Genomic DNA, 25,415 nt, shown 5'->3' with positions numbered 1-25,415 from the left:
GTATTTATTCATGTGTCCACCCTATTCACATATAAAACAGGAGGTGGGGGAGGGGAGTCTAGAGCCAACATTACACAAATGGACTTCTGGTCATGCAATGGGGATTTCCTTTCTCCTCCCCCTGCAGCCCCCTTGCCTGCTCCCCAAATCTGCTCCAGAGGGTCCCCCAACCCCCTGGAGCAGATTGGGGTGGGGGCAAATGGAGGCTTGCAGGTGGGAGGAGCAATTCAATCCACCATCAATGTCCATTTTGCTGGCAGAACATTGATACAACTCCAAGTATTTCTGAAATAGAGCAAGTGGGGAGGGGGGAAACCTGCTCTATCTTACCTCATTGTGTTCCACTGCTTGAAGCACTTTTCTCCCAGCTGAGCTCAGATACTGGAATTGAGCTGGGCTAGGAAATAAATTGCTTGAAGTGATGAAGCACAGTGGGGCAAGGGCAATGGCTCTGTTTACCTACCCCATGTGCTCCTTTTTCATGTAAAAGTAGATAGCCCAACCCCCATTCAGATAATGGGGCACCTGTAGCTGCCTCATTATCCTTTAGATTTCTAACTGGTTCTGACTGGAACCTAGAGCAGATTAGCCACTCCACTGACATTGGAGCCACCAGCCTCCACTGCCCATTACATCTAGTTGAGCTCTAAGTCTCATTGAAAGTCATAGGATTGGAGTTAATTGCAGCGACTGGAGTTAGTTGTAGCGAATGCCTTCCACTAGTTTCATGAATAATTTTTGCTGGACCAGGGCCTGTGTTGGATCTTAAGACGGCAAAGGACACATATGTTATAAGGAGAAAGAAAAAAAATAGATCCAGGGGGATTGCTGGGACCCAAAATGAAAATGCCTTGGGTGTGTGCATGTGTGTTTTCTTCCACTGCCTTCATAAAAACATTCTGCAAGTAGCTCATTTCAGCGATGTGGTCTGGAACAACTGATGACTGCAAATAGCTATGGAAAAAAATCATTGGGTTTCTTCACACGGGGCTTTTATCCTGCTGTTGAGATTGCTCACTCACAGAAGTTTGTGGGCCCTTTAGATGACATCATCAACCTCCAGGGCGTCTCCTGCACTAAATGCCCTTTGTTCCATTTTTAAATAGACTGGAGACAATGAGGTATCAAATTATGCTGCTTGTGTTACCTCCATGAAAAAGGAAAAGCCACAAGAGGAGCAAGATCAATGAAACATATGGAAGACTCAGATAAGGGGGAGAAGGAGGGAGAAGGGGAGGGAGAGAAGAAAACATATGTAAAGGGAGTCCATTGTGAAAGCCTCCTTTTAAATGCAGGATTTTGGGTTGGTGTAGAGATGTTCATTGTCATTGTGCAGTTCACAGATGCAAAGCTGGAGTGTTACCTCAACAGAGATTAAGATGCCTCAAATAATAATAAAAAGGTCCCTGAAGGAGAAAATTTTAATAAACGCAAGGGATTATTTTCTGAAGGCAGCTGTAAAATTGGAACATAAAATAATGAAATGCACATTGTCTATCCTCACATGACGGATGGTACCAATAAGAAATCACAGAGGAGAAGGATTTGCATCAGCCAATAATTCAGCTCTGCTAACGAGAAGCAAACATGAAGCTTGGAACTTAGCACTTTTTAATGGGTTCCTGTCAGTTATACTGTGAAGACTGTGGAGAAGCTGACAAGTGGCCTAAAATTCCAGGGTTCCTTTCAGTTGGGCTATTCCCTTTGCAGATGGGCTTTTATCATGCAATGGAACATATCCTTAGAGCTGTCTACAGACTAGGGGTATTTACTTTTTAAAATTATTTTCAATATTTATAAACAGCTTTTCTGCCAGCAAACACCATGTGGTATGCAACTGATTTAAAACCACATAAAATATACTTTAGAAAAGACCATACAACCACATAAAATGGCATTTTCTTCATATCTCCCCAAGCTACAGTTAAGGCCTTGGTTCGTATTAAATTGGTAGTTGTGCAAGTCTATGCACACTTATGTTGGAGTAAGCCCCATTGAACACACTGGGATTTACTTCTGATTAAATATGCATAGGATTGCACTGTAAACCATTGGGACTTCATTTAGTTATGACAAAATTGCTCCATTGGTTTTGACTGGAATTAGTCACAACTAACCTTAGTGGATTAGAGCCCAACTATCTTGCACTTTGTGGCCATGCATTTTCTGGCTGCTTGTTCATGGGCTGAATAAACTACTGCAGTAAGTGGAATTCAATATTTTTTTCCCTGAGGAAGACAATATGCTGAAACGTGTTTGGCATACTATAACTTCCAATAAATTGTTTCACTTTGAGCTCAATTTTGACAATTTGCCTCCTCTTTTTTTTATTTTACTTCAAGACCCCTTGTTGTTGTCCCTCCACCTTTTTTGGTACAGGTTATGAGAAAAAGTTCCATAAAGGTTTTATAACCCTTTTAATCTCTCCGCTGCCCCCGAACATAGGAGAGTTAAGCATGGACATGGTGGATGAGCTAGTGCCAGGACAATGATTTGCACACAGCTGTTCAAATGCAAACCAAAACTTCCTACTTATAGAAAGCTCCGAGTCCCCCCACATATTAAAATTTGGTGCCTGGCTATTTTTCTGTGGTGGCCTCCAAACTGTGGAATGCCCTCCCTAGACAGATCCACCTAGACAGATCCACGCTTACTTTGCTTGTTTGTTTGTTTATTACATTTCTATACTGCCCAATAGCCAAAGCTCTCTGGGCGGTTCACAGAAATTAAAATCACAATATAAACCAGGATATACCTTGGTTTGTAAAGTGAAGCCAGAAAATACGAACAGATGTTAAATGTACTACCCTCTGTCAATAATTAGATTTAAACTTAATTTATTTCTTTTTATCTATCTACTTGCTTTTTTCTTTCTTCTTTTTACTTTGGTTGATCTTATTTTAGAAAACTAATAAAAGTGTTTTAAAAAATTAAAACCACGAAGTACAGCATAAAAACAATATAAAATATAGAAGCTTAAAATTACAGTACAAAAATATAATCAGAATAAAACCTAGCAGCAAAGTTTCTTTTCAGACTTTTCAGCACCAGCCAAAGACCTTTTTCTTCTCCCAAGCCATTTAAAAGGCCTTTAAAGGTAATTTTAACTGCTGTTTGTTTATATATTTAAGACTGCATTTTAAAATCATATTTTCCCATGTTTTATCTGCTTGGATATTTACCTCTATAAAAAAAGTATTATTGTAGCTGCTTTTAAAACTTTTCAAAAATTATTTTCATGTATTTTATTATTGGTTTTATTGTATTTATTTGTGTCATGTATTTCAGCCCGCGAGTTTCGGCTATACGGTGACATAAATTGAATGAATAAATGAAGTTGCCATCTTAAAGTAACAGCCTTCTTCCTGACATAGTAGCTTTCCATGAGAAAGGGTGGTCTGCAGGTATTTCATTTTTTAATTTTTTTTTAATCATAGGGGAGCATTCAAACATGTAATTCTCCACCAACGTTCCAAAAAGGTAGAGTCCCTGGGGACTCTGTCCTCTTCTACAGGCTCTTAGTATAAGATCCATATACAATATAGACTTGCGTTTTTGTTAAAGTACAGAAAAAACCCTGGCAGTATAGAGAAACCAATATATTTCCTGAATAGATTGTATACTCTGGATATAAAAAATTAATCTAGCGCAACCTATATAAGCATGTAGATATTTTACTTTACTACATCCTAGCCATTCTTAGTCAAAATGTATTACATAAGAAGTGAAGTGCTGCTTGGCATGTTTACAGTGTCTTAAAAGGTGTTTCACTAAACCCAAGAGTCATTAGAGTGCAGAAGCTCATTTTTATTTATGGATGCCGGGTGTAATATATAAATCTCTTTATACACACATCATCTCTTTACCTCTACAGCATGGATAGACTTTTCCAAACATTGTATTAAAGTAAAACACTCTAGGCTCTGAACAGAGGAAAGTATTGTTTTTTGTCTTAGAGTTGGGGCAGTAGTAACTATTGCAGCAAATCTGTGACAATGGCTCTATTGCCTTTGTTAAAAAGGAAAGTTTGAATTGCAATTCCTATCAAAGTCAGTGTGATGTAGTACATAAGCCAGTGTGGTGTAGTGGTTAGGGTGTTGGACTGGAACTTGGGTGATGCAGGTTCTAGTCCTCACTCAGCCATGAAGCTCACTGGGTGCCTTTGGGCGAGTCACTGACTCTCAGCCTAAGCTATCTCACAGGGTTGTCGTGAGGATAAAATGGAGAGGAAGACTATGTAAGCTGCCTTGGGATCCTTGCAAGAGGAAAAAAGGTGGGCTATAAATGAAATAAATAAATAAATGTTCTGGATTTGGGCTGAGAAGACCTGGGCTGGGTTCACATTGCCTTCAGCTGTGACATTTGCTGCGTGGCCATGAGCAGATCACTCTCAGCCTAATCTACCTCACAGGATTGTTTTTTGAGGATAAAAAAGGAGTATCCCATTAATGCATCTTGGAGGTCATTAGAGGAAGCATGGGATGCAAAAGTGGTCAATAATGTTTAAAGTCTTCTTAGATCAGTCCTTGCAGACTCTTGTCTAGGCTCATTCAAAGCAAAACAGAAACAAAGACTTCTCCTGAAGCCTTGAATGTAAGGCACAAATTAAGACCAAATGGGCTATTCTAGCACTGTTCAAATATATTACTGGGTACAAGGATTGTGTGTTGTTGGGGAGGCAGGTTTACAGCAGCAGGCCCCACCCTGACCTATGCATATTCAGTTGGTCCCCTGAAGTGATCCTACATGCACACAAACTGAACATTAAGCAGGATTTTCATACAAGACATTGGGAACTCCACAGAAAGCATGGTCCTCAACCACACAGACAACCTTCTGCATGTAAAGCTTATGTGTGTAGGCTTCCCCATGTAAATGGGAACCTGCTTTTTGCTCAAGAGGGTAAGACCAATGGGTTCAAAGTAGAAGAAAAAGGATGGAGACTAAACATTAGGAAGAACCAGTGGAGGCTGGTGGCTCCAATGTTAGTGGGGCAGTGGATCTGCTTTGGGTTTCCATCAGAACCAGTCAGTGCTTGGATAGCTCCTTTAGAGTTCTGACTGGCTCTGACAGAAACCTGACATGGATTCACCTTCCCACTGACACTGGAGCCACCCACCTCCACTGGGAAGAACCTCCTGAAAGGATGACCTCATCCACAGTAGAACAGATCACCTCAGAAAGTGCATCTCCTTTGTTAGAGGCTTTTAAGCAGAGGATGGAGAGCCATTTAGCAGGGGTGCTGTAGGAATGGATTTCCTGCCTTGGCAAAGGATTGGACTAAGTGACTTTGAGGTCACTTCCAGGTCTATGATTCTACGTGTACAGTTTACATAAGCATAAAGTTGGTTCAGGTGACAAACCAAATACATATAGGTCAGGGGTAGGGGTCACTGCTACAATCCCTCTTCCCTGCCTAGCCATTGTACCTGGTTATGCCATCTGAACAGCCCTCCTATCAAGCAGGGTCCTGTTCAGCACAAGACCAGTCTCCAACTCCCAAGATGACTTCACCTCCTTGGTACTTGAGATGAAGGCTTTCTTCACATGGAACGTTTATCCTGCGATTGAGATGGCTTTCTCAAGGAAGTTTGCAGGCTCTTTAGATGACACCGTGAACCTCCAGGGCGTCTCCTGCACTAAATGCCCTTTGTTCCATTTTTAAATTGATCACAGATAATGAGCTATCAAATTACTCCATTGGGTTCTGCTTGTGTTCCCTCTGTGAAAAGAGGAAAAGGGGAAGAAGAGGAGAGAGATTAATGAAAGATATGGAAGACTCAGATACAGGGGAGAAGGAGGGGGAAAGGGGAGGGGGGAAAGGAAGCGTGTGAAAAAGGGAGTCGTTGTGATCCTGCATTTAAAACAGAAAGTCCTGTTTTAAATGCATGATTTTAGACTTGTGTAGAGATGCTCAAAATGAGGGGCTGTGGCTCAGTGGCAGAGAACCTGCTTTGCATGCAGAAGGTCCCAGGTTCAATCCCCGGCATCTCCAGGTAAGACTGGAAAATTGCTTGCCTGGAACCCTGGAGAGCCGCTGCCAGTCAGTGTTGACCGTACCAGGCTGGGTGGACCAATAGTTTGACTCAGCATAAGGCAGCTTCCTGTGTTCCTAACCTATAAAGTAAGGATTTGTGAGCCTAATTTAGCTAACTGCCTTTAAAAAGTGACATTGCTTTTTTCCCTCCCCCCTTCCACCCAGTCCTTCTCAGTGGTGAGAACTCATCTAATAAAAAGTGTTTCCAAAAAGAACTGCTTCTTTCCTTCCCAAATGACAATGACTTCCAAAAAAAGGCCTATAGGCAGTTGTTTATTGTTTATTTGGTCAGTCGCTTCTGACTCTTCGTGACTTCATGGACCAGCCCACGCCAGAGCTTCCTGTCGGCCGTCGCCACCCCCAGCTCCCCCAAGGTCGAGTCCGTCACCTCCAGAATATCATCCATCCATCTTGCCCTTGGTCGGCCCCTCTTCCTTTTGCCTTCCACTTTCCCGAGCATCAGCATCTTCTCCAGGGTATCCTGTCTTCTCATGATGTGGCCAAAGTACTTCAGTTTTGCCTTTAATATCATTAAAGGCAAATGACTATAAATTAGTCTGGCTTTATTTCCTGGAGTATAGACTGGTTTGATCTTCTTGCAGTCCAAGGCACTCTCAGAATTTTCCTCCAGCACCACAGTTCAAAAGCATCTATCTTCCTTCGCTCAGCCTTCCTTATGGTCCAGCTCTCGCAGCCATAGGTTACTTCGGGGAATACCATTGCTTTAACTATGTGGACCTTTGTTGTCAGTGTGATGTCTCTGCTTTTAACTATTTTATCAAGATTTGTCATTGCTCTCCTCCCAAGAAGTAAACGTCTTCTGATTTCCTGGCTGCAGTCAGCATCTGCAGTAATCTTTGCACCTAGAAAGACAAAGTCTGTCACTGCCTCCACGTTTTCTCCCTCTATTTGCCAGTTATCAATCAAGCTGGTTGCCATAATCTTGGTTTTTTTGAGGTTTAACTGCAACCCAGCTTTTGCACTTTCTTCTTTCACCTTCGTCAGAAGGTTCCTCAGCTCCTCCTCGCTTTCAGCCATCAAAGTGGTATCATCTGCATATCGGAGATTGTTAATGTTTCTTCCAGCGATTTTAACTCCAGCCTTGGCTTCATCAAGCCCAGCACGTCACATGATGTGTTCTGCGTACAGGTTGAATAGGTAGGGTGAGAGTATACAACCCTGCCATACTCCTTTCCCAATCTTAAACCAGTCCGTTGTTCCATGGTCTGTTCTTACCGTTGCTCCTTGGTCGTTATACAGATTCCTCAGGAGGCAGACAAGATGACTTGGTATCCCCATACTACCAAGAACTTGCCACAATTTGTGATGATCCACACAGTCAAAGGCTTTAGAATAGTCAATAAAACAGAAATAGATGTTTTTCTGAAACTCCCTGGCTTTCTCCATTATCCAGCGGATATTGGCAATTTGGTCTCTAGTTCCCCTGCCTTTTTGAAACCCAGCTTGTACATCTGGCAATTCTCATTCCATGAATTGCTGGAGTCTAACTTGCAAGATCTTGAGCATTACCTTACTGGCATGTGAAAAAAGTGCCACTGTTCGATAGTTTGAACATTCTTTGGTGCTTCCCTTTTTTGGTATGGGGATATAGGTTGATTTTTTCCAATCTGGTAGCCATTCTTGTGTTTTCCAAATTTGCTGGCATATGGCATGCATCACCTTGACAGCATCATCTTGCAAGATTTTAGACAATTCAGCTGGGATACCATCCTCTCCTGCTGCCTTGTTATGCTTCTTAAGGCCCATTCAACCTCACTCTTCAGGATGTCTGGCTCTAGCTCACTGACCACACAATCAAATCTATCCCCGATATTATTATCCTTCCTATACAGATCTTCTGTATAATCTTGCCACCTTTTCTTGATCTCTTCTGCTTCTGTTAGGTCCTTGCCATCTTTGTTTTTGATCATACCCATTTTTGCCTGGAATTTACCTCCGATGTTTTCTGGAAGAGGTTCTTGTCCTTCCTATTCTATTCTTCCGCTTCCACGCATTGCTTGTTTAAAAATAATTCCTTATCTCTTCTGGCTAACCACTGGAATTTTGCATTTAATTGGGCATATCTCCCCCTATCACTGTTGCCATTTGCTTTCCTTCTTGGGCTGCTTCCAGCGTCTCAGCAGACAGCCATCTTGCCTTCTTGGTTTTCTTTTTCTTTGGGACGTTTTTTGTTGCTGCTTCCTGAACAATGTTGCGAACTTCTGTCCATAGTTCTTCCGGGACCCTATCTACTAAATCTAGTCCCTTAAATCTATTCTTCACCTCCACTGCATATTCATGAGAAATATTCGTGAGCTCATATCTAACTGATCTGTGGGTCTTCCCTATTCTCTTTAGTCTGATTCTAAATTGTGCAGTAAGAAGTTCGTGATCTGAACTACAATCAGCTCCAGGTCTTGTTTTTACTGACTGCATAGATGTCTGCCACCTTTGACTACAAAGGATGTAGTCAATCTGATTTTGGTGTCGACTGTCTGGTGAAGTCCATGTATAAAGTCGTCTCTTAGGTTGTTGGAAGAGAGTGTTATGCACAGTGAGTTGTCTTGGCAAAATTCTATCAGCCTATGTCCTGCTCCATTTTGTTCTCCCAGGCCATGCTTGCCTGTAATTCCAGGTGTCGTTTGACTACCCACCTTAGCATCCCAGTCTCCTGTAATGAAAATAACATCTTTTTTTGGCGTAGTATCCAGTAGGTGCTGCAGATCCTCATAGAACTCATCTACTTTTGCTTCTTCAGCATCTGTGGTTGGGGCGTATATTTGGATCACTGTGATGTTAAATGGCTTACCCTGAACTGGAATTGAGATCATTCTGTCATTTTTTGGATTGTATCCAAGCACTGCTTTAGCCACTTTATTATTAATTATGAAGGCTACTCCATTTCTTCTGTGGTCCTCTTGTCCACAGTAGTAGATCTGGTGGTCATTTGATGTGACGTGGCCCATTCCAGTCCATTTCAGTTCACTGACACCCAAAATGTCTATATTTCATCTTGACATCTCTCCAATAACCACATCCAATTTGCCCTGGCTCATAGATCTTACATTCCAGGTTCCTATGGTGTGTTGATCTTTAGAACATCGGATTCGTCGTTCACCACCAGCACCATCGGCTGCTAGCCGTCCTTTTGGCTTTGAGCTAGCTGCGTCATCACATCTGGGGCTAGTTGAACTTATCCTCTGTTCCTCCCCAGTAGCTTTTTGACCATCTTCCAACCTGGGAGTCCCATCTTCCAATGGTATACCGACATATCTCTGGTTGTACTAATCCATTTAGTATTCATGGCAAGAATACTGGGGTGGGTTGCTGTTTCCTTCCCCAGGGATCATATTTAGTCTGACCTCTCTGCCATGACCTTCCTGTCTTGGGTGTCCCTTCACGGTTTAGCTCATGACATCATTGAGGTGCTCAAGCTCCAGCACCACGACAAGGTAACACTCTCCTTTGCTGAAGCAAAGCAATGTGTGTGATTACTGCTGCCTCTGCCTATGGGCAGAGGCAGCAGTAATCACACACATTTGACTAGCAAACTCCTTTATAAAACTGAACACTTTTACTAACAAAGAAAACATTTATTTTGCTTAGAAGACCTAAAAAAAAAGGGGGAGAAAAAGTAGAAAAAAGAAATGAAATCAAGCCATGCCTGGCTATACTGTGCCAAGGAGGTTTGTCTGCTCACAATTGCATCTGTGCAGTTTTGGCAACAGATTAAAATGCACATTTGCCTTTAGTAAACATTGTAAGCTAAGGAAGGTCTGGTGAGATTCAGGCACATGAACATTCCATTTTACTTTAACATTTATATATATAGAGAGAAGACTTTAAAGCAATTATGCTGTTAGGCTGCCAGGAAAAAAAAAGACACCAAAAGGAAAAAGCTGAGTTATATGAACAGAGTGAAAGGGGTAATAGAAACAGATGCTAGTCTAAACTATGCTTTCTACTCTGGTTCAACAACCTTGGAATAAATATACAAATCATGCCACATTTCTTCATAGTATACAAAAATCAAGGAGACTGTGTGCAGCTAATCAGTCATTTGATTGTAAAGAAATGGTTCAGTATTGAGAAATAACAATACAAGGCCTGATTATATGTCCCTTAAATCCTTGAGAAGCTTATTTCCACTAGGGGTTTAAGATTTCCCTTCATTTTCTCTGAAGGGGCTTGATAGTTTGCACTTGTTCCAAGTGGCTATGCACAAAAGATCAATGTTTGCCATGTGCTCCAGGGAAGCACATGTAAAGTACTCATGATCACCCAAGGTGTCTGTTGCCCCCTCCAGCGCTGACACTTTCCCCTTTCTGGGCCACACAAGAACCCAACACACAGGAAAGGGGGCATGGTGGCAGCCACAGTGGTGTTCTAGCTCCTTGGCAGAGCAGTCTTTGGGCCTTTCTTGCCAAAGAGGGGTGCTGGGGCACAACGTCCCAGCATGCCTGGCGGAAACATGCCACTATTTACATCAGTTTCTCCAGGGCAGCATGGCAAGGGGGAGGAGGATGCTGGAAGTGCCCTGCTCAACACACTCTTCCTCACAAGTAATGAAACAGGGGAGCTCGCTTCCACAAGCTCCCCTTTTCAGTTACTCAAGGCATCTTTAACTCCCACTATTGGACAAGAATAAGTCCAGTAAAGCTAGAACCTGGGATCATCCAACTAAGATGAATTTTAGTAGATAGAGAAACCCCACTGGCGCTGTTAACCACTCCCCAGGCACAACACCTGCACTGTACAGACTGGTGCTACTCCAGTCTATCCCATGCCAGTGATGTTCTCTGGTAGCTTTCATTCAGTCTGCCATCTTGGTTACCAAGCACTGCTATGGTCAGCTGAAACATATTAACATCTTCCTGTAGAATACAGCTCAGTTCAGCCCAGCAGGTCATATGACCAAGTACGTGAATCACATGTTGATTTTCTAGGTTAGGAGACCATGGGGCATGACCCCTTACAGTCACATCTGCCAAATGAACACACTGAATCCAGTGTCAGTCACATAGAAAAGAGCAGGATTCAGAAAGCTCCCTCACTGTTTATGTCCCCCTCTGCCTATTGGCAGAAGTGAGGGAAGTTGAAAACGCAGTAAATAGCATGGGAGCTTGGAGTTTCCCTATTATAGCCCTTATACTTAGGTGGGCTCTGGTTCTTGCCCCTTCCTCAGTTCTGATGTCCCCCTCTAAGGTGATATGACAGAAAACATCAACATTGGCTAAATGCCAACTGCCCTGCATTCAATTATTTTATCCCTCTTAGTACAGCCAAAAGGTAACCTACAGAGGACTGGCCTTGTCATATCTTCCACCATAAGGTCAAACTTTCGCAAAAGCCATTTGGAAATGATTTTTTTCCCAAATTAATAATGTATTCTTGAAAAATAACGAAGAATGCAAGGCATGAAACACAATCATAAGGAACAAGCATTCACCCATGCCTTTCTGTGGCACAGAAATACATGTTCTGTCTTCTTGGCTTTGCTTTAGATCTAATCAGGCTCAATGGCATGAAATCCAGACTGCTTTCCAGATAACCATTTGAGGAGCCAATACATTTTTTTAAAAGAACTTTCTGGTAGAATGGAAAAACTGGCAATGAATGCCCTCCTGAGGTCCCAAACCACCATAGGATTTTGAGTGGAGGAAATTTAGTTTCCAACATCGATGCACAGAGGTCTGCTTCAGACTGAGAAACTAGAATATGTTCCCACTAACCATCTCAAATGAACTCCCTGGTTGGTCATAAAGAACAACTTAAAGCTACCATGATTTTCAGGCCATTTCAGTATTATGGATTTGCTGGGGAATATATATTCTCAGAAATAACCTTCTGCTGTAAAAACATTGTCAAGTTCTTGTATTAAAGAGCTGATTTCAGAAGGCATTTCCAGCCTATGCTAGACTACTGAAAAACTGAAACATAATGAGTATTGGATCTAATCCTATGCCTGACGTTTCAACATTAAGAAAATAAAAGTAAAAAGGTCCCTTCAGGCTTATGGGTATTTTTTTAAGCACTTGCAAATTCACAGCCTTTCACCCAGTAGGCTTAGGATGAAAGACAAGCCTGAAACCTGCCAATATTTATATAATTATGTCTGGAGGACACTCTTGTTCTAGCATTGAGTACATCCAGACAAAGCAAGATAGAAAAGGAGATATTTTCCTACATCTGAGGGTGAATGTAAAGGGGTACAATTTGCACCATTACAATTTTCAGCTCGTTCTTCTTCTTGGAAATTTCCCTATTACTCTTGGACAGGACTGAAAAACCCACACTGAGAAACTCATGTTTATTCTGTAATACCACCTTTCCAAATGTAGGACAGGGGGGTGATATTAAAACATAGCTGGGAAGCCCATGGCGATACTACGTAATTAACAGCTCATGAGAATCATTATGTTAACACGTTTCTTATGCCTCGTGACCACAGGCCTTAAGACCAAGACACAGAAGGAAAGAAAACATGATGTTAACTTGGGAAAAGCTTCTTGGTTTTGTTCAGTAGTCAATCAGGTCCAAAGTTTTCTCTCATACTACAGGTGTTAAATTTGCATAGCAAAGTGAGGATGGTTGACATATTACGTACCTACATTGTATTTCATGTCCTTTGGCTCCACTCCGTTTTTTCCTCTGCACCTATGTATGTATATACGCATGCATGTCTTGTGTTATGTTGACTTGTGTTGTCTTGTGTTGTCTTATGTTGTGTTGATGTAAGTATTATGTATGTATGTACAGAGAGATTTGCCAACCAAGGATAAGACTGTGGCCCTATCTGGGCATTATTTAAGCTGCTTACCTCAGCATGCAACTGGGGACTGGGGCCATGCTGTGTAGCCCACCTCGACATTGCACATGCCAGGTTGTCCACTATGGTATTCAGGCAATAGCATGGGGTTATGGCTCCTGTGAAGGCCTGCATGCACAGAGCTGTACAGGTATAAGCCTCCTGTTGTATGCATGACTGCTGAAAGGGAGGGTGTCACCCCATGCATGACGTCACGGGGACAGAGCTATGCAGCACAGCCCCACTCTCTGTTCACATGCTGAGTTAAATAGTTTAAATAACACCTGAATAGGACTTATCTGCATCTGATGAAGAGGGCTTCAATCCACAGAATTTTATGCGACCATACATTCGTTAGTCAAAAGATTATTTTTTGTGTTTGATGTAACAGATGATAATGGTACTACTGGCTACACCTCAGGAATTTGTAAACCGCCCAGACAGCTTTGACTATGGGGCGGTATAGAAATGCAATCAATCAATCAATCCTGTGAACTGTATCATACTACTGTCTAGGGCTAGATTAAAAGAAGTCCTCCAATAAACCACAACCCAGGCGTGCACACATTTATTTATTATTTTTACCAACAAACCACATGTTCTCCACTGAAAGCATACAAAGAGATGCAGAGGATGTTCACTCTTTTAAAGAATGAAGATAACTGCAAAAACGTCTGAAAAATGGCATGTGTCAAGTATAACGGCCTGTTTTCCGCCATAAGATCGGCTCAGGCTGTCACATCGGATGTAACCACCTGGAATTGTTTGTAATCTAGAGGCTCCTCGGCCCTTTGCCCAAGGCCAGACGCAGCCCCTGCTAACTAGAAAGTGCCGACAGCTGGAGGTGGTGGGGAGTTCCAGCCTCTCGGAGGCCAGGGCGGTCCTCCCAGGGACTGAGCCAGTGATTGGCTGAGGCAAAATCTGCCCTGGGTTGCCAGGGCTGGGCTTTAAAAGTGGGCTGAGGTCGAGGCATGTGGTCTCCCTTCATCCTGGTGGTCCTGGACCTGCAGACAGCTGGTTGCTATCCAGGGAGATCCATACTTAGGTATGCAAGGATAGGCCAGGTAGATTCATTATTTTGCTTGGGTGTGCATTCATGAAGCTCTGTGTATATAGTTAAGTGATTTAGCTTTGTACCCTCTGTGTAACTTGCTATTTCCATTCTTTCCTTTCCCTCTACCCCTTTATTTTAATCTTAACAAACCTTTATCCAACCTTCAGTTGGTGTGATCTCTCTGCATAACCTCAGTGCTAATTTCAGTGCCTCTTGGCTTAGGAGAGTGGCTACTGGGTATTTTGGGTGGGCTGAAAGGCCAGGCTTGGCCAGTCCTGTTTTTGGGAAGGGGACCCCGGGATCGGATCCTGGGTGGTCCTCCCTCACAGGGAGGTTGGGGCCGGTCCAGGCAGCAGGGATCCTCCTTCCCTCTTTTCCTCGACAGCGTGTGTGCCACTTTAAAGGCAAAGTCCTGTGTGACTTCAGACCTTTTACGCTTCTGCACTTTGTCTTAAGCTCATCCTCTAGGACCTCAGTTAAGGCTCAGGCTGCAACGCAGCCAGTAAAACTGTATTCTGTCAGGTAAGTAGGTTTGGGTTCTGAAAAAATAATAAACAGATTTTGCTGGGCTCTGCCCATGACCAGCCAGGTTCTTCCAGGCTCTCCCCAAAAGCTTACAGTTTCTTCCCTGCCCCAGTTGCTTTGGCTACACACCTGATCCCACTATATTCTTTGAAGCTCCCTCTCCTCCCTTCAGTCCAAGAGAATGCCCAAGTGCCTCCTGGAACTGCCCATCTTCTTTTCACTGACACCACCCTAGATGCCAGTATTTTTGTGATCAAAAGCCAGCAACAATTACAGTGCAATCCTAGACATGTCTACTCATCATAAGTCCCACTGAGTTCAAAGGGGCTTACTCCAGGTCAGTGGGTATAGGATTGCAGTGGGAAACCGTGGTTTCCCATTACTTCTGAATGAGACTATTATGTGACTACTAGTGGAGTAAAATCATCTGACAGTTTCCACAGCACCCTGGAAATCTTTGATAGCATTACTTTAAAAGCCAAGTTTCCATCCCTCATTATTTCAGAAACCATTGGAAAAGCGTGTTAGGATTTCAGGACAGGCTTCCGGTTATCAGGAGGCAGAACAACAGTACTTTGCTAACTTCCCTGTTTCTTCTGCAACACCTACTTTCAATACTCCTCCACTTATTCAATAAGACGTCAACAACCTGCCCAAACCCCCAAGATTTGCAGAAGACAAGATCTGATTTATCAGAATCGAAGTGCAAATGACATTTTAAAAATTCAAATTTATGACATTCACTTAAGCCTTGTATTGAGGTAATAAAGATCTATACTAAAAGATATTAGCCCCCAGCAAATCATGTTGAAGGGCCAGTCTCAAGTTCTGGAAGCTAAAAGGGATTCTGTACGCATATTAATCATCATTCTTGAAGCTAAATATTGGGAACATAATATAAGTAACCATCAGATTCAAAGAAATCATCTTACTTACAGTATCTGCATTGGCTACCTCAATAATACAGACTACAGCGATATTTTCAGTTATGACCCTTATCAGCAGGAAGGAGAAAGAGCGAAGAACACAAGAGCAAGAAAACGAAAGCTAACAAAAAGGATGATCCATTGTTATTTTCCCTGTTATAATACATCTGAATTTATTTTGGTGCGTTTCTTTGCTGCCTCTTTTTACGATATGGATGTTAATCTTTTATGGTACACCACCCTGGAATCTGATTCGATGAAAGGCAATAATCAAATGTTTGAAATTAAGTAAGTGAAATGCTTTCATTCCATCCCAATGGAGGATTGATTTGTTACCAGATTTGCATATTTGATTACATTGTAATTTGGACTGAGTTAACTATAAATTTCAAATTTATCACTCACCTTTTTCACAAAGAGCCCCAACATAGCTTGGAAGACAAAGGCAAGTAAATGTATTGACACCATCAATGCATGTGGCTCCATTTCTGCAAGGGCTAGATTGACATTCATCCATATCTGTCCAAGAGAATTACAAATGTATTTAAAATAGTTGGCCTTGCTTGCAAAATAATAGTTATACATATTAATTATGTCAAATAAGAATCCATGAATTGACTTCAGGCATTATAATACATAAGAACCTAACCATTTTCTTCACCATTTATATACCGCATGGGGCAGCATTTGTATCTCAGAATTGTAAGAACACTTCTAAATAAAATGCACACACCTGCACTTTTTTTGGACTCATCCTGTATGACTTTTTTGGACTCAACCTGTATGACTGCTGCATCTTTAACCTCTATCCTCAGTCTCTACCTGTCACAACTTGTACTGTTGGGAGAAAGAGTATTGCAGCTCATTCTTTAAAAAAAAAAAAAAAAAATCTGGATAATTATCTTGCCCTGAAATGTCCAACCTGTTATAACCTGTGACCGTGGAATACTGAACTTCTATATGCTGCAATGCATAGATTTCATTAATGGCTGTTGACATTGCCATCTATTCCCATGGTTCTTATGGCCTTTCATATCTTGCTGCCCACGCAAAAGAAGCCAATCATATGTACTTTCTAAAATAGGACACCAAACAGTGGGAATCCCAGAGACATGGGCTGACTGAATAGCTGTAAAGTAGCTCTTCCTATCACCACAAGGAGTTCCACCATTACCACAATTGTTTCTGCCTTCATGCAGCTAACAACCATTGAATGAATTACTATCAGTCATTTGTTCAGTGAACGTTCTCATACTTCTGCCTGCAACAGCCACTCAGAAGGCTTTTCTTTAACAGATCTTCAGTAAATGAGGACGGCTTGGCCAACGATGAGTGAAAATTGTGAAGGTTATGAGCATTTTCAAGTGAATGGATCTTCCCCTCAAAGATACAGTGTTTCTACCTCTAAGGTTCTACTAATCTGATGCCATAACTGGAAGCAACTTTCATGCAACTATTAGCAGCATTCATAAATTTGAGACAGGTTCAGTTTTTTCCCCCTCATCCATTTAGTAACACCAGATATTAATATGCCTTTGTGGAAATACGTAGATTTCTATAAATTTTTCATGTGTATAATTTCCACTTGATCATCTAGGAAGTTCTTGCTGTTATCAAGGGAAAAAGGGAAGCAGCAGCAGAAGGCTGAACACAAACTGCTTATCCCATAGAGACACATTATCTAGTGTGCAAGCTTGTGTTCAGAGGGCCACATGGGAAACCATATAAAATAATGGATGTTCTATGGCCTTATTTGATATAATCTATGATCCTTTACACATCTGGCTTTTGTCCATCCAGCAGAGCAGATTGGCACATACAAACATATTCCCACACATATATTCCATTTGCTGGGTGGATAGAGCATGCACAGAGCTGGGGAGTGTGCAAGTGTTCATCTACCTGTGTGGGCACATGCACATTTATTCCCACACATACATTGCATTTGCTGGGTGGATTGAACATACAGAGCTAGTGAGTGAGTGAGTGAGTGAGTGTTTATTTAACTGCTTAGGCACGTGCAAACTCATTCCCACATACAAATTCTGTCTGAGTCGTCATTAAGCCTTGCTGTACACTAGTGCAATGCCATTTCCTGATCTGCACACTGAATAATCAGACAGGCAAATTCCAACAAAGTGCTTGCTTCTTACCTACTTCACACTGGTCACCACTGAAACCCGGCATACAAGTGCAGATGTAGAAAGAGTCGCGTGGATAGCAAGTGCCCCCATGCAGACATGGATTGCTTTTGCATGGATCTTGGCCTGCAAAATGAGTTCATTGAATATTGCTATATTTTCTAAAATTGCTTGTTGGTTCTGACTCTCTTTAAGCAGAAGAATGTTTCCCACTTTCTAGCTGGTGCTGTCAAACTTATCATAGTTGCAGATTAAACAGCAAAAACACCCCACCCCCATTCAGCAAAATATTCAGCAGTAATAGTAAATCAGCCATCAGTTTTCCATGTTGGCAATGCAACTTTGCTCACTGGCGAAAACAATTTATTTTCAGCAATATTTCATTTTCTTCTAATGACATTTTGTATTGTTTTTGGCAAGTCTGATATTCTACTGAGGATTTAGTTGGCATGACATGACAATTAATTATAGCCGAAAACAGTTAAAACATATGTGCACAGTGAATGAAATATGCATTTATCTGAACAGAGTTAGTTTATGTGAAATGATTGGGTACACAGAACATGCATTCTTATACCATACGTCTTCTTTACCATCTTTCTGGATACCATTTGTGACCACTGAATACCCACAAACATTTATTTCACACTATCATTTGTTTTCCACCAAACTATATGCCCATTCTATTTCTTCATAAATTTATTAATGGACTAACTGAATGAGAGGCCAAATATACATTATACACTTCACATATCATAAATATCTAGGTGTCTCATATTATTTTTAATGCAAAACAATAATGCAGTAAACTGATTTTGGTATTGTGTGTGTGATATATGAATCTGGACCAGTCTTTCATGTGCATTATATAAAGAGAAAATAAGGTGTGAGTACTCTTTAAAACAATTTGATGCAACTATTACAGCTTTAAAAAAAATCATATATATTTTTTAATCTATACTCTTGTCATGGGAAGATCTTAAAGTTAGATTCAGAGAACCTTACATCTGAAAGCTACGATTATATGGAACATCCATGGCATGTTGCTGCCACACATAAAGTCTTTCCATGACAAGAAAGCAACATCCACACACTATGTAGTCATGTGAATCCACCCCGTCAGAAAGAAATATTGCTCCAAAGTGCCTTCTTTCCATATTTAATCACACAGAGCAAAGATTATGTGCCCTAGGTGTATTTGTTTTGTGCTATTTGCACTTAAGTGTCATATAAAAGCTAGCAATGGCAGACAATGGAAGATCTTCCATTAAGTTCATGGTGTTTGACTAAAGAAAAAAAATCTAAAGAAAAACTGATGAACATGTTTTAAAAACAGCACATCCTTTAAAGATCTTTAGAACAAGAGCCCACTCAATTCATCAACATTTCAGCCATACTAAAAGAAGCAACTGATCCCACAGAGTACTAGAAAATCATCCAGCTATCAGGTTTCCTCAACAAAGGGAGTTTTGCAGTTGCTCCACATGCACAGGCCCACAATGATTCTCATTGCACATGGGTAAAATGCTAAACAAGAGAACCACTGCAGATGGGGAGAAGCAAGGAGAGAATTGCTGTCCACCTCTGCTGTCAGCTTTGAACGGCTTTCATCCCAGGATCTCAACGCAAATATGAATCCCATCAAATTATTATGCAGCTCCCTTTTGCACAAGGGCATATGAATCCATATATCTGTATCACTGTGAAATATAAAATTCTTACAGCCTTAGAACATTTGCTAATATCAACTTACTTACTATTCTGTTACTATTCTAAACTTATTTGACTATATAACTAAAGGTTTCATGGCTCACACAATCTGTTATTTCCTCATACAAGCAGTCCCGAGTGTTTCTGGACACACATATGAATGGACTAATGGAACATGTGAGCCAGGCAAACCCAGATACAGCCAGATGTAATTCCTGGGGACGGGGCTGTTGTAATCATAGGAACTGCTGCCAGCCATACCCATATTCATCCAGTTCACATTACACATGTCTATGTGACTATATGCTGAACAAAAGCTGAGACTGCAAACATCAGGCAAAAAAATGTATTGTGTCACCTAAGATTATTGCCTTCACAGTTTTCTATCTACAGGCAAATATTTACATATGAATGAAGAACATATATCATTTCAGAAGGGAAAAGGATGTAATCAGATAATTCAGCTCTTACCTGGGATCTGAACAGCTGTGCCTTCAACTGAACCCCCACCTGTGCCAATCTGGAAATCTGATCCATTAGTAACATCCAGAAGTAAAAATGGTGGAGTTACAAGTTCATTTGTGCTTATATCCACAGTGTTCCTTGTCTGCTTATTATAGTCAGGAATGCTTTCGGGGCCTGGAACTTTAGTTGTAGCATTAGAAGAAATTGTTGTTGGCTCCTTCTGCCCAGTCTGGGGTTCCACAGTTGTATCCATAGATGGTGGGGGTGAAATAGGCCAAGCATCAACTTCCCCATCAACACCAAATACTCCACCTGCTTTACTCTCATGTGGAACTGAAGGAGGTGTGGTGTGTATCCAGGGCAAGGCTCCCTCCGCACTATTTTCATCTGACTGGTTTAGCTCCTTCACTTTCTCAGGAGAAGTTTCTTCTTCTGAGCTAGCTTCTACAGTTTCAGTGCCTGAATGTTTAAAGGGTGTCGGTTTAGCTTCTTTTGAAAAAGACTCTTTGGAAATAGTGGTTTCTTCTGCAGTTATCATTTCTGTTGTCTTTTCTTTCATTTCTGTGATATGCCCACTAGAAAAAGTTGTACTTTCAGTGACCTTGCCCTCTAATTCCAGCTTGGGAGAAGATGCTAATGGAAACTCTGTGTTATCTGAAGACTCTTTCAGGCCAGGTTTGTAAGTTGCTGCAATGTCAGCGCTAGCTTCTTTAAAGGTTTGTACTACTGACAAACCGTGCTTGTCAGAATCAGCTGATGATGAAGCACTCGGCAAGATTTCTTCAGGGTACTCCGAAACTCCATTTTGTAAATAGACAGTCACAGGTGATTTTGGTGTTTGGGTTACAAGGAGGAATTTTTCTGGATCTGTTTCTATTGATTCTGTGGCTGCAATTTTCATCCCTTCGTAAGTGTCGTGGCTTGTTTGTTCAGACTTCATTACACTTTGGGAGACAAGTGGCAAAGCAACAGTGCTTTCTTCAGACTTGTGTGTTGTTGAAGCTTGACCTGGTTTAACAAATAGGTATGGTGGTGTAGGGGAAAGAGCCATTTGCTTCTTTTCATCCATTTCTACTTGTCCCTTTCCTAAAGTGCCAGTGGTTGAAACAATTTCACTTTCATCAGCTATTGCTTGGTTGTCTGACAATGTTTGTAATTCAGAGATGTCTTCTATTGTCTTTTTGGATTCTGTATGTGTAGTTTCAAATTCTAATTCTTTGTCCGTTTCACCAATTTTGGAGCTGGTTGGAGACAATATAGTAGAACTGCTAAAGAGTGGGGTGGTTGGAAGCAAAGTGGCTATTGTAGGAAGCTCTTGAGAGATGGGAGTTTCTGTTGTGAAATGTATAACATCTCCTGAACCCACATCATTTGATGTTAGTGTGTGTTCAGATATTATGGGTTCACTGTATATGAACTTACTGGTTACAGAACTTCTATCACCAAAGCTGTCAAATATATCATCAGTTAAAGTAATGTCAGGTGTTGTATGCTGAATTCCCATGGCTGAAGTATAAATACCATACATTGTGCGTCTCTCAGAACCCACAGTCGTTTGGCCACTTATATCTTCAATATGTGATTTCAAGTTATCGGCATCTATAATTGTTGTTTCATCAGATATTATTCCATGGCCTGCTTCAATAACATCAATAGAAATAGAAATATCTCCAGAATAATTTCTTTTGTCACCAACCATTGGTATAAGTTCTTCATAGTCTTTTAAGCTGTTTGTGGAACTTTCATCTGCAAATGTCTCTGAAAGGTCGCTATCTGAGGTTGGTAGCAATTGCTTTTCTTCTCTGTGGATAGGTGATGATATTGGCACCATCTGGGTTCCATTCACTGCTGCGTCTGGGTTCACAACCTCTGAATACTTTTCACCAGGGGTATGAGATGTAAATGGTATTTCCCTTTTGGGCAATTGGGTAGGTGATTCCGAATGTTTTCCCATGATGTCCAGCCAGCCAGAACCTTCCCCAGAACTTTCATGACCTGTTACACTCAACATGTTGGGCTCTGATGTGGTTTTAGGCATTTTAGATATTTTAATAGTAGTGGTTGCAGTAAATAATTCTGAAACAGGAGTTGTATCTTCATGCTTCATCACATAAGAGGCTTGCCCTTGGGAAATTCCATCGGTAACAGCTGCTGCTGCTGCTGCTGCTGTTATATTTTCTTCCTCTTGCTTTTGATAATGTTCAGGAATGAGCTGCCTTATGGTAGATGCTTCAGTGTCAGTGACCCAAACATCCAGGGTGGATGCAGTAGAGACTACTTTGTCACTTGTTGCAGGCAGTGCTTCTGCTTTAGTATGTGGATATTTAATTTCACTGTCAAAATCTTCATTTGGTTTAGTGGTGTGTCTATGAAATTCTTTTATTTTCTCTGGTGCAAAAGTTACTTCTGAACTTTTAGGATGAAGAATATCATGATTTAATTTGTTTGCACTTTCTTTTAATATAGCAGGACTTACATGTACAGTGGTAGACTGTACCATGAAGAATGCATCTCCTGAACCTTGTTCAGAGTACAACAGAGCATTACTGATTGCTGTGCTAACTGGCTTATACATTGCAGACGTGGAGAAAGCTTTGTGGCTATCTTCAGTAGGGTGAACATTTTGTACCAACCATTCTTCTTTCTCTCCGACGATTGACGATGTGCTTACAGCTTTGTTTTGAAATGTTTTGGACTCAGTTATGAGGGTTTTCTCATATAATTCAGTACCAGAAGTGACGTCAAATTTTATTTCTTCTACGTATGGGGTAAATGTAGAACCACTTGAAATTTCTGGCTGTTCAGTTATAGATTCTGTACTTTTAACAAAATATTCTTGTATTTTTACTCCAGCAGTTTGTACCATTTCCCCTGATGTTCCAGCAGTACTTTCTTCATGAGAATTCACTTCATCTTCCAAAGGGAGGGTTGTAGCAAAAACTCTTGTTTCCAATTCAGCTGGTGTTTCCTCTTCCATGTTTGACACATTAGAGACTTTTCTTGTAATTCCTGAATTTGTTGAGATTATTGTAGTGGCACTACTTATGTCTAACTTTGCAGGTGCATCTGTATGCATCTGATACCTAGATGTCATGCTATCTTTGCTTTCATTTCTTATTGTTTGAGTTCCAAGTCTTTCTACCAGTAATTCTGATAAAACTGTTGTTTTTATAGGAGGATCTGTAAAAGAACCTAGGTCTCCAGAACCTTGTTCAACCAATGGAAATTTAGTACTAATTATTCTTTCTGATGGATCATGAGGAATTAGTACCACACCACTTCTGTCATCTAGTGATTCCACTCCAGAACCCAGATCCACAAGGGCAATTTCCTCTACAAAGGTGGTTGGAGACAGATGCCATGTGCTTTCTGGTTGAGCAGATTCCATTGTTTCATTTGTTATAAATTCAGAGCTTCTTTCTTGTGGAGCTATGTTATCTTTCAATATTATTGGAGTGCTGGCAGAAATTATTATAGTGTTTCTACTTTCACTTGATTCAGTTACTGGCTTTATACTTCTGACATCATGAGTCACACTGATGTCAGGAGCAATGTTTGTCAAAGGCTCAACAGATACTGTCACACCAGTAGTTTCAAATAATTCCATTTTCTTTTCCATTGCTGTAGGAGATGTTATTACTTCTTCAGTGGACTCTACAATGGACTTTTCACTAAATGACAACATTTCAACTGTATCTGATTCATGTTGTGGTACTCCTTGAGGATCAGTTACATTCTTTGATACTTCACCTTCTATTCTAGATTCCATGCCCTCCCCATGTGATTCAGTACCTAACACTTGCATTGTAGGATCAACCGTTATTGCATATTTCAAAGGTGATGCATCTGTGTTAAAAATGTCTATTTCCTTTACTTGTTTATCAGTGCTTCGATGTCCAGACCTCAATGGGAATGAAGTCAGTGTAGTAGTTTGAGTCATAAGATCGATTTCTCCAGAACCTGGATCTATATATGGGGAGTCAGTACTTACCACTTTGTCTGTGGAACCCCCCAAAAGTATGTCTCTGCCAGGCTTCCTCCAAATATCTGTAGATCCATCCCCAGATTCTTCATCTATGGGCAGTCTCATCTCTGTGGCCTCTTTGGTTTTGAGAGGTGGAACTTCTGTCACTGATATTGTTTTGATGAAAGTTATGGATTGCTGGCTCACAACTCTAACATTATCACTAATATTCTTGAAGTCATTACTGAGCAGCAACTTTTCAGTCTCAACTGTAGTTGAATACTCAGGAGTTGAAGAAATGGTACTCATACTGTCTTCCTTATCCTCCACTTCTGCTGCATTTTTGGTAGAGCTCAAAATTAATTCAGTAATAGATTGGGTAGTAATAGCTTCTATAGAACTTTGTTTAAGTGTAGAGGTAGTCTTTTCATACAAAGAAGCAGAAGGCTGTGAAACACTTGGGCTACTTTTGGTAGGAATTTGTTCACCAACATCTGAGAAAATTTCCTGAACAGGAATATTTTCTGTATCTGCCATTTTTATTAACACGCTTGTAGATTCTGAATTCCCTTCTGGAAAATTTCCAGAGCCTTCTGATATATACAATGAACTAGGGCTTCTGGTTGCTTCCAATGAGCTTTGAACAGAAGAAAGTATATCAGATCTACCTGTTGATTTATAATCATCTTGCAGAATAGAAACTTCATTTTCTGACATTGTGTTGTCTTCCATGCCTGCAGATATAGTGGAGAAAGGAGGTAACCCACTTGGAGCAGAAGTTGTAGCAGAAAACTTTTTAGAATCTTCTTTTAGTGTTGTCTTCGCTGTGGGTGAAAAGGCATAACTGTTTAACTCAGTTTTGGTTGTAAAATCACCTGAGTGTTCTGAATTAATTAAAGAGAAAATGTGAGTGTGTTTACTTAAGATTTGATTAAAATCTGGTTCAGATTGTGTTAATTTCTCTGTTGTGTCTGATAATGGCTGGCCATGGACAGATGTTATTTCAAGGATTTTATCTGTAGTAGAAACATCTGAATCCCCACTGAAGACAAGTTCTGTCATGGCAGACTCTGCCATTAACTTTTGTGTAACTGCAGTTTCTCCTATTATTTCAGTGGATTCATTTGGCTGTATTGTGGCAGAGACTTCATTCTCAGACAGTATGTTTGTTTCATTGATGTGTGAAAATGTTACATTTTTGGAATGTGCTAAACTTTCAATTTGGTCACTCCTTGCTTCTTCCGCTTTTGTATCTTTAGGTGCAGTAGTGACCTGCTGCTTTCCATTGATAAATTGCAGAGCTGGGGGAGTTGTGACATCAGTAGCATTCTCACAGTCTTCCTCTTCCTCCTCCTCCTCCTCCTCCTCTTCAATAAAAGGCTCCAGAATTATTAATTCTGCAGACACCTCATCAGGGGTTGCTGTGCAGGGTTCAGCATCTGTAGGGGGTTCATCTGCTTCATGTGGATGAATTTCAAAACCAAACAAATCCCAAAATCCATGGAATGGATCTGCAAAAAAAGAGAGCTTTTAATAATATTTTAGCAACTGTTTTGACATGGGTAGTATCAACTATAATAGTAAAACCAAATGCACTGAAACGAAATTGATCAAACACTCTATGTTCTTCCATTAGAATTCAGCTACTTTAAAAACACTTTTAAAATTTCACTACCGTATTGTTTTTCTATTCAGTTATTTTCAGTTTTGTGATAACATGAAATAAAAATTTAAAAGCTGTTTCAAGCCACATATTTCATCAGAGATACTATAGTCTATGAAAAA

The 25,415-nt window shown here is 40.8% G+C and overlaps 1 protein-coding gene across 1 annotated transcript in view; it reads right to left on the bottom strand.

Annotated features, from left to right (window-relative positions):
- Positions 1-25,415, bottom strand: part of VCAN (versican) — a 193,032-nt gene that overhangs the window by 47,266 nt on the left and 120,351 nt on the right. Inside the window, exons 8-10 of the mRNA XM_084833608.1 lie at positions 19,673-25,141; positions 17,504-17,617; positions 15,756-15,869 (exon numbers count right to left, since the gene is read on the bottom strand). Of these exons, the coding sequence (XP_084689734.1) occupies positions 15,756-15,869; positions 17,504-17,617; positions 19,673-25,141 (5,697 nt within the window). The remainder of the gene's footprint in view (positions 1-15,755; positions 15,870-17,503; positions 17,618-19,672; positions 25,142-25,415) is intronic.

The sequence above is a fragment of the Heloderma suspectum genome, chromosome 2 (genome assembly GCF_057233095.1).
Source record: "Heloderma suspectum isolate Gila_16-S chromosome 2, 16-S_ref, whole genome shotgun sequence".
Classification (NCBI taxonomy): Eukaryota; Metazoa; Chordata; class Lepidosauria; order Squamata; family Helodermatidae; genus Heloderma; species Heloderma suspectum.
This window is presented reverse-complemented; position numbering and strand designations above follow the sequence as displayed.